The following is a 10,366-nucleotide window of genomic DNA, read 5'->3' on the forward strand; positions in this document are numbered from 1 at the left end:
CATATGCAATGTCGGGCCTGGTGTGGGATAAGTAGATCAATTTCCCCACTAGGCGCTGGTACCTCGTGCGAGGGGTTGATTCCGCCCCTTCAACTATCTGGAGTCCATGATTCTGCACCATAGGAGTTTCTGCTGGCTTGCAATCAAGTAGACCAGTTTCAGCTAGGAGATCGAGCACATATTTCCTTTGGTTAATGAAGATCCCCTTTCTTGATCTCAATACTTCTATTCCCAAGAAATACTTAAGTAATCCCAAGTCCTTCATTTGGAATTCAGTGAACAAGTTTTTTCTCAACTGGTTGATCTCATCTTCATCATCTCCTGTGAGTATCATATCATCTACATAAATGATTAAGCATGTGATCTTACCATCCCTTTTCTTCAGAAAGAGTGTGTGATCGGAGTTGCTTTGACTGTACCCATACTTCTTCATTACCTCTGTGAATCTTCCAAACCAGGCTCGAGGTGACTATTTGAGCCCATACAAAGTCTTCTTTAGTTTACACACCTTTCCTCCTTTAAACTCCCCCGAAAAACCCGGAGGTGCCTCCATGTAGATAGGTTTCGCCAGTTCACCGTGTAGGAATGCATTGGTTACGTCAAACTGGTGTAGTGGCCAATCTCTGTTTGCTGCTATCGAGAACAGTACCCGAATAGTGCTCATTTTTGCAACTGGAGAGAATGTTTCGGCGTAGTCGACTCCATATGTCTGTGTATACCCTTTTGCCACCAGTCTTGCCTTATATCGTTCAATAGAGCCATCTGGCTTTCTCTTTATGGTGAAGACCCACCGACATCCCACTGTGCGGACTCCATCTGGCTTTAGGCACGTCTCCCACGTTTTGTTCTTCATCGGGGCTTTCATTTCTACTAGCATCGCCTCTCTCCAATGGTCAATTTTCATGGCTTCCTCTGCTGTACTTGGTAACTCTTCTTCTTCATAGAGGGCTGCTGCAAATGCTATAGCCATCTCACTCAAGTTTGCCTTAGCTAGATTAGCCACTGAATACCGACTTCTTGAACTCTTCTTTTCGGGGCTGTAGCGTTTTGCCGGAATACCCCGTGTGCTTCTTGGTGGTAGAACATAACGTCCTGTGTCACCATCAACTGCCGCATTTTCTTCTGCACCAGGCTCATTAGGAGTAACAATTGTACTATCTGAGTTGGTTTCAGGAATTACCTGGGATATCACTGGAGGAGGATCTAACTGCGGTGTAGGCGACCGAGGAGGCTCCACAGTGGACGTGATAGGCTCGGCGGTGACACTAGCTTGCTCTGTTGGTTCCGCCAGTGAGTTGTCTGATTGTGACGACACAGCCCAACTAAGGGGTCTAATGTTATCACTCGTGTTCTCCCAAGGGCTCCTATTATAACTCTCCCCCTGACCCCGAGTTTGGGCTTGGAAAAAATATTCACACTCCAGAAAATTACAATTCATGGTTGTTATTATTTTTCTAGAGGTTGGATCATAACAACGGTACCCCTTCTGATTAGTTCCATACCCGAGAAAAACACACTTAAGAGCACATGCAGAAAATTTACTTCTCTCATGTTTGGGAATATGCACATAAACTGAGCAACCAAAAATACGAAGGGGAAGAGTAAAAGGTTCAGGAATTTTTGCAAAGGACGAAAGTACCTGCAGGGGGGTTTTCATACCCAAAATTTTTGTAGGGAGACGATTAATTAAGTACACTGCGGTAGCAACGGCTTCGGGCCACAAGAACTTTGGGACATTTGAGTCAAAAAACAAGGCTCGGGTGACCTCCAAGATTAATCTATTTTTTCGTTCTGCTACGCCGTTTTGTTCTGGAGTATAGGGACAAGTGGTTTGATGAACAAGGCCTTGATTCTTAAAAAATTCTGCCATTTCTTTGTTAACAAATTCCCTACCATTATCGGACCGGAGAATTTTAATCGACGTTTGAAATTGTGTTTGAATTAAGGTGAAGAAATTGACAATTTTTTCAAAAACTTCTGACTTATTTTTCAAAAAATATATCCAAGTTAACCTTGTACAGTCATCCACGAAAATCAGAAAGTATTTAAAACCATGATCACCAGTAATAGGCGCAGGGCCCCACACATCAGCATGCACCAAAGAAAAAATATCCTTAACTCGTGTATCACGAGTTTTGAACGATTGTCTGTGGCTTTTCGCCAAAACACAAGATTCACACGAAATGTCTTTAAATTTAGAAAACTTGGGAAATAGAATTTTAAGATAACCCGAGGATGGATGTCCCAATCTGCGGTGCCACAACCAGGCTTCTCGATTAGCAGATCCGTGAGCAAGCATCGCGGTGCCACCTTGTTGAGTAATCTCATCCACATAGTAGAGGCCTTGACGCTCAGTGCCACGCCCAATTATCCTCCTCGTCCTGATATCCTGTAATACGCAGAAATTAGGATGCATCAGTAAAGTACAATCGAGCTCCTTAGTCACGTGACTAATGGACATGAGTTTATGAGATAATTTGGGCACATAAAGACAGTTGGATAATTTCAAGGTGGGTGAAATTTCTATGGTTCCACTTCCACCTACGGCTGTCAGTTCCCCATCGGCAGTTTGAATCACACTCTTTGTAGCCTCATTGATTACAGAAAAATCATTTTTATCATATGTCATTGTATCTGTGGCCCCGCAATCAAATATCCACCCACTTTCCTTAAAATCAGTTATACTTCGAGCCATGTACGCAGCGGAAATTCTTTCTAAGGGTGCAAAGGGATTTGGGGTCACATATGAAATTTTAGATAAATTTGGGGCTGTTTTTCGGTTTTTAACATGCTGGGGGCTAAATTGAGCATCATTCTTAATATGGGGTGCAAATTGCAAATTCTGGGACTGATGGGGTGGATTTCCTATATTACTCAGATTAGGAGGACTTGATTGCAAAACAAAACATGGATTAGGGTTGTTAAACCCCAATCCGTTACCTCCTATCCCGACAGCTCCTCTCCTCTCGGCGAACGCTGCTTCTCTGATCACGTCCGCCTCCCCACGCTTGCCGCCCCCGCCGGTTCGGGAATCTCCATCTCCGTTCCTCCCCCGAGGGTTGGTGGCCTCGCGGTTGCCCCCTCCGACTGGAAATAGTCCACCGCTTCCGCCTTCCTCCATCCCGATCGCTAATCGGGCTTTCGCCTTTTGGTTTTCGTCCCACCAATCGGGAAATCCGACCAAGAGGAAGCACGATTCTCTGGTATGCTTCTGCTTCCCACAGTGAGAACACCACAATTTCGATTTGTCCGGTTTAAATCCTGTCTTGCGGTTGGGTCCGGTGGCGCGTGGTGGTGGCGATTGATTGTGTCGTTGCTGAGGTAGATTCCGGGCAGCGAAACCGAGTCCTACTCTGCCCGATGATGAATCGCCGTTCGTCGCGCCGATTGGGAGGTCCGAGTTTGCTGCCGGCGGCATTATTTTGAGCCGGGTAGCCTCTCGTTTCACCCTACCGTACGCAACTTCGGCTGAGAGCAGCGGCTGTTCTTTGAGGATATCTCGCCGGATTCCATCGAATTTTTCGTTCAATCCGGTGAGAAATTTGAACAATCGCCTTGTCCCGATGTATGTTCGAAACTGTCCGACCCCTTTGTCGCAACAATCGATTGGTCGATTTTCGCATCGATCTATCTCGATCCACATTCCATGGAGACGCCGCCAGTAAGTCTCGAGTCCTTGTTCTCCTTGCACTATCTTACTCGCCTTTTCCTCCAAATCATACAACAGGTACGGATCGTAAGTGCTTGCGAAGGTGACGAACAAGCTCTCCCACAGAGCTTGTGCGGTTTGGTGGTGCGCAAAATCCACAACAATATCAGTTTCGATATTGTCGACTATCCACGAGAATACTATCATGTCGGTCTCCTCCCATTCGGCATAGTCTTTTGCCCCCGGTAGTGGTGGTTCTGGTACGCCCGTGATGTATCGGTTTGCCCGTCTTCCTCCGATGGCTATCCTCATCAGTTTGTGCCAGAGAGGATAGTTGTGTCCATTGAGCTTGACTGCCAGAGTAACTTGTTTACTCATCCTTAATCTCGAATCCTCTACATATGGCTTCTCTTCTTTGTTGTCTGCCATTGCAGGTATGGATGGAGTGTCTGCCTTGGTTTTGGTCGAAGGGTTTGAGAGGGGTATTGAACTGTGACGAATCAATTTCTGAGTTCACCAATTAGGATCGAAAAAGCATGCTCTGATGCCATGTTGAAAGGCTCAATTTTATTCATCTTTCTTGATTGATTTACAGTGAGGAATACGCAGCCTCAAATACACACCAAGATCCCTCTATACATGGTAAGATTTACCCTAGTATCAATTACAATTAATGTGTGCAAATCAATCTAATTCCCTAATTGATTCTTAATTGATCTCTTTCCAACAGGGGGTAACTAACAAATACTATTACAGTTCAGTTAATCCTTAACTATAACCTGCCTAATCGAGCTAGGAGGACAAAATTTAGGTACATAATATGTTGTAATTAGAAAAGATATGGAAAAAAAGAGAGTTCTTGAGAAGAAAAAAGAGCATTTAATAAAAACGAAAAAAGGATAATGATAAAAATAAGGGAGGTGTTTCACTTTTGGTTGTGGAGACGAGTTTGAAATTGAGGAAAAGGGATGGCTCGCTCAATATACTCAATATTAGAAGGATCAAACGGCCCTCTAGCTCTATCTATGCTTCTCACCCTTGCCTTTGCTGGCAACACACTTCTTGAAGGATCTGAAGAGGTTCCATAATTCAGACACGACGAAAATCCCTGTTTCAATATGATTTTAAATTTAATTTAATTTAATTTTTACATAAATATAGTATATAAAATTATAAAGGAAAGTTTCAAAAATAGTAAGGATAATGTACCTTGTAGATGAGAACTTCAACTTGTTCATCATCCACCATTGCTTGTACCAAAAGGATCTCATCTTTCACCAATTGAGTGTAAGATTCGAGCATCGCTAACTCTTCGTTATATCCATAATCCTCGTCCTCATATATTACTCTTCTCCTTGCACGATGTAGAGTTTCGTTAGCTCGTTTGATTCGGATTTTCAGGGGAATATTGGAGACGGGAGAGGAGTAGGAGGGGGCTGTTTGGGTGTACGAAAATGTGTTGGGATGAGGGAAGAGTGGCATGGAATTTGAGGTCCATTTACCCAATTGCTTTAACATGGAATCGAAGGAAATGGGAGTAGATGTGAATTGGTGGATGTGAAGATGCACAACGATAAGGTTCAATATTTTTGAGGATTACAATTTTTTAAATCGGGAAAAGATAACAGGATAATATACAAATGCTTTAAGCCATTTTTATCACTAGTGAGATTTTTCACTTGCTTATGACGTGTGTGCTAATAGCGAAATTTTACACCACTTGCTTTGACATTAAACTCTAAAATCCTATTCTAATTGGTTCAAATTTCAAAATGCTCCTGAGATAATTGATATTTGAATTCTTAATTTCGTCTCAGTTAGATTCGTTTTTAATGTAGCAAATGAAATCTAACTTTTTAACTATACTAGTAATAACTAAAATTCATCCAAAAATTCGGATGCCAAAATTTTTAAAATTGTACTACTCTTCTTTTGATTAGAAAACAAAAAAAAGAGAGATAGACAGTCTTTTAGGGCATTCACGATAGAGATATGATCAAATGCAAACTATAAATATTGTGCAAACTTCAAACTATGATATAGATCGTTAAAAGATGTCAACAGATGACAAAATAACAATAACAAAAAATGTCAACACACTTTCAACAATTTATGCTATGTTGATATTGTGTTGACATTTTCTGTTACTGTTATTTTGTCATCTGCTGACATTTCTAACATTCAAAATCATAACTTGGAGTTTGTATAATATTTAGAGTTTACATTTTATCACTATTAACTCACAATAAGTCCTAAATATAGGGTCGCCGCATTTTAAGGCCTTATTACAGGATGGTAGAATGCAACCGCCCGTGAAAAACAACTGTACCCATGGGTGGGTGCCTGACGTTGTGCCATTTTTTCCACCCTTATTGTAGGTTGAAATCCGCAATTTTTTGAATTTTTTTTATTTTTACTTAATTTAAAAACCCTTTTCCATCTATAAATATCTACATTGTTCTCCTAATTTTACCATTCCCAGTTTCCTACTATTTGGTTGATTTTAATTAATTTTAATTTTAAATCATCTTGGTGTTTTAAATTAGTGTTATTTATTTTCTAAATTGAAAATTGAACAAAAAATATTATAAATGGTGAAATAAGTTAGCGGTTGATTTTGAAATTGTCATATTGCCGATGGGTAGTGATTTAGAGACATAATGTCTCCATGCCATAATACCCTTATGGCATTTTGACATAGATATATTTTTTTATTATGACTACTTTACCCAATATCATGTTAAATGGATACAAATCTAATTAAGGAATATTAAATCAAATTAAATATCTTTATCTAAATGCATATTTATTGATTTGATTAGAGATAAACTACAATCATGCTCGAAACTTTTTATATGTTTACACATAATTTTTTTCATGTTAATTTTATACTATTTTATTTATTTAAAAATCATGAATTTAGATTATAAATTAGTTACTATAATAGTAATTAACAAAATACATACTAAATTATTATTTAATAATAAAATAATTTGATAGCTTCATCTATTATTATTTTTTCAAATAAATTTTTATATAATCAGTTGATAATTTAATTATGAGTTATTTTCTTTTTTATGTTATACTTTCATAGCCGGTTTTATTATTTTTTTTGTTAAATTTCTTATTCAAATTTGAATTGTATGATTAAATAATAGTAGTAGTTATTATGATGAATCATTTATTTGCGTTATCTTTTGTATTTTTGTATTAATTTTCTTAACTTTTATCACATGTAATATTTGTTTTCGACTCTATAAAATTATGCTTAGAAAGTTAACTTTATAACGTTTCAAAAATAAAAAATTATTGTATTTTTTAACACGAAAATAATTGGATGAATCAAATTTTCTCATTTTAGATTATTTAATATATCATACATCAACTAATTATATTAAGAATTAAGAAAATGAAGAATCATAAGCTCCATTAATATCTTTTTTTAGTTAGTAATTTTAAACTAAAATTTATAAAACTAATTTGTAAAGAAATCCAATATTTTTTATTTGGTAGTAAAATTGTACTACTCTATATTTTAAAATTTTCTTTAAATAAATGCAATAAAAGGGGAATAGATAAAAAAATATTATCCCGTCATATTTTAAAATCGTATATATGATTCACGTGTTTATTAAATGCATGCATAATATATGCATAATCTACATTTATATCCTTAAATAGGTTATAGGTGTAATAAATACACAAATTAATATAGGGGTAGTAAAGTAAACACATAAAATAAAATTTTAATTAAAAATACCACATAATATATAATTACCATTTTAACCTCATTATGTCTTAGACATTATGTCTCCAAAACATTATTCATTTATAAAATACTTCATTCGTTCCATAATAGTGGAGGTATTCTTTTCTGATACAGAGATTAAGAAATTTTTTGTTGACTGTTGAGTAAGTTAAATAAAGGAAGAATAAAGTAGGAAATGAAAAAAGTAGAAAGATGAAAAAAGAATAAAGTAAGAGAGAGTAAAGGAAGAGAGAAGATATATGTTGTTTTTTACTAAAAATGGAAATGACTTCACTGTTATGGAACGTATTAAAATGATAAAATTATTCCACTACTAATGAATGGAGAGAGTGCTATCTTAAAATATAAACCACAATCATTAGCCGAGAATTGTAAATTGATCTAGTATTTATCATGTATAGAGGATTCTAGTTACTTAATTGAAACTTGCCATATGGGTGTAAATCTCACTATAAAAATGTTAACCTAATCACGATTAATAATATACACATAACATATTCCACTTCTCTTTTATCAGTACTTAAACTTATCCAAAAAAATTCAGATCATCGGAAATTTCAATTTTTTGTCACTTTAATTTGAGAAGATATTTTATCAAATGACTGGATTTTAATACTTGTTCAAGGTTGTGAATTTAAACGTCTAATTTGAAACCAATTAGTACTTTATAAATTGCTTTAAACTAAATAAAAATGATTTAGAGATATAATGACAATGCCACAAGTGAGGATTAAATGGTCATTTTATACTATATTTAATTTCTTATTAAATTTATGGTTTGTGTATGTACATTCTTGTCCCTATAACCGTTACATCTTCTAATCAAAGTGAATAAGATTTGCTATCCCTATAATTATGACATACTTTTAATATTCCCTCAATTAAAAAATTAGTTACAATAAATATAAATTTATTTAAAAGTTAATAGTGATTCACATAGGATTCACAAATGATGATAACTTAAGTTAACTTATTCTTGGTTTAATATTATTAATAAAACCTATACTAATATTAAAAATATAAATACAAAATAGTCAAACATTTAATAATAAATTAATTAAAGATATACATGACAATGAGATAAATTAAAATTACTGTTCATGATTTTTTTTTTTCGTCAAAATAATTGAACATCGATATTACATGTTCTTAAATCATTAGTTAAGTTTATGATTTTAGTTTTATGAATTTCATAATTTTGATTTGAATTTTGTTTACAGATTTAATTTTACTAATTTAATAATTTTATTTCAATTCTTTAATATTATAATCGGTTATCGATAAATAAAATAGACTTCTTGGCCCCACTCACTATGCAATAAATTAAAATTTTGATATATAATATTACAAATTAAGTTTAGTGCTTTTATTTTAAGAATTTTATAATTTTAATTCTTTACTTTTAAAAATTTTAATTTCTTTTAAAATCTTAGTTTTTGAAACATTGCATCCAATCTCAATAAAAAATAATCACATATTCTTAACTCATTTATTTAATATTATGAAGATATATACTTAAAGTTTTCTCTCTTTTTTTACAAAATATTAGGAGTTATTGACTCATTCACTATATTATGCAACAAACTAAAATTTGATAATCATATAGATAGAGTTTGCGGATTTGATTCTAAATACTTCATGTTCTAAAATTTTAATTTATTTGAATTCTTAATTTTTAGAACGCTACAATCGGATATTGATAAAAAAAATAATCACATGTTCCTAAAAGTCTATGTAATATTTTTAAGTTATATAGTTAATATTTTCTCTTTTTCTAGTATAAATATGTAGTATAATTCTTAGCTTAGTTCGCTGTATCATGCAATAAATTAAAATTGATCGTATATGATATGGAGTATTAATACTTGCTGAGTTTGCGGTTTTGATTTTAAAATTTTCATAATTTTAATTTTTCACGTTTCAAAAATTTTAATTTCTTTAAATTCTTAATTTTTTAATATTACAACTCAGATCATATAATCATATGTTGTTAAAATTTTAAAGCTATTTTAGTATTTTCTTCCTAACTCTTTAAATATAGATAATATTAATAAAATGAGTTTATAATTATTTATATTCTTAATTTTAAATCTCAACTAGTTGATATATGATACAATAAAATAGTAATGTAAAACGTGAGTAGTAGTCTCATCCAATTATTTTCATAGTGTTAAACAATTCCTAAAATTATGAAATACAATCTTATTTTTTGGAAACAACAATAATAGTATATATCTTGATATATTGATGATGGGAACAAAATAGTGCAAATTTCATGGTATTATTAATGGTAGGGTAAAATAGTCTCAATTTAAAAAATAGTCATAGCAAAAAAAACATAAAGGTATTATGGCATGGAGACATTATGTCTCTAAATCACTACCCTTTATAAATATTGAATTTGTGTGCCATAATCCGGCTTTACACAGGGTCTATTTACTTTAATCATTGAGGTAGGTGAATAACTGAAAAAAGTTACTAGTAATCACGGTTGGTACTATTTTTTTATTGGGGGTGATTTTTAAAGTGGTAAATGCGATCTGTCACAATCAGTGATATAAATTTAATATGGACATGTATTTGGTCCCCATCAACTTTCATGGTTCCAATCAATTTACAAGATTATACCCCCTCGGTCCCTGTTTACGCCTTTTTCTCGACTTTAACTATTTATTATCCTTTTCTTCAAACACGTGCCAAAAAACAATCAATCACTTAAGATAGAACGGAAGAAGTATAATAATTGTTTTGGGACAAAATTTAAGAAACTCATGTATAAAAAAAAGAATAAAATAAAATAAAGAATAAAATAAGCGAGATGAATACCAAGTAAAATAAGAAAGTGAATAAAACTTTTATCAAATAAGAAAATGATTCAGCTATCTTAGAACAATCCAAAACGGAATATGACTCAACTATCTTGGGAGGAAGAAAGTATTAGTTTGGTT

At 33.9% G+C, this 10,366-nt stretch overlaps 2 protein-coding genes across 2 annotated transcripts; both read right to left on the bottom strand.

Moving 5' to 3' along the window:
• Positions 1-2,343: 2,343 nt before the first annotated feature.
• On the bottom strand, positions 2,344-4,276 carry LOC121755398. The gene is made up of 2 exons (XM_042150702.1): positions 2,941-4,276; positions 2,344-2,389 (listed from the first exon to the last, which is right to left on the bottom strand). Exons 1-2 carry the CDS (start codon positions 4,076-4,078, stop codon positions 2,352-2,354), a joined length of 1,176 nt encoding a protein of 391 aa, XP_042006636.1. The 5' UTR covers positions 4,079-4,276; the 3' UTR covers positions 2,344-2,351.
• A 134-nt stretch (positions 4,277-4,410) lies between these two features.
• On the bottom strand, positions 4,411-5,263 carry LOC121755399. The gene is made up of 2 exons (XM_042150703.1): positions 4,859-5,263; positions 4,411-4,757 (listed from the first exon to the last, which is right to left on the bottom strand). Exons 1-2 carry the CDS (start codon positions 5,165-5,167, stop codon positions 4,575-4,577), a joined length of 492 nt encoding a protein of 163 aa, XP_042006637.1. The 5' UTR covers positions 5,168-5,263; the 3' UTR covers positions 4,411-4,574.
• Positions 5,264-10,366: the final 5,103 nt, after the last annotated feature.

Source organism: Salvia splendens, chromosome 11 (assembly GCF_004379255.2).
Source record: "Salvia splendens isolate huo1 chromosome 11, SspV2, whole genome shotgun sequence".
Classification (NCBI taxonomy): domain Eukaryota; kingdom Viridiplantae; phylum Streptophyta; class Magnoliopsida; order Lamiales; family Lamiaceae; genus Salvia; species Salvia splendens.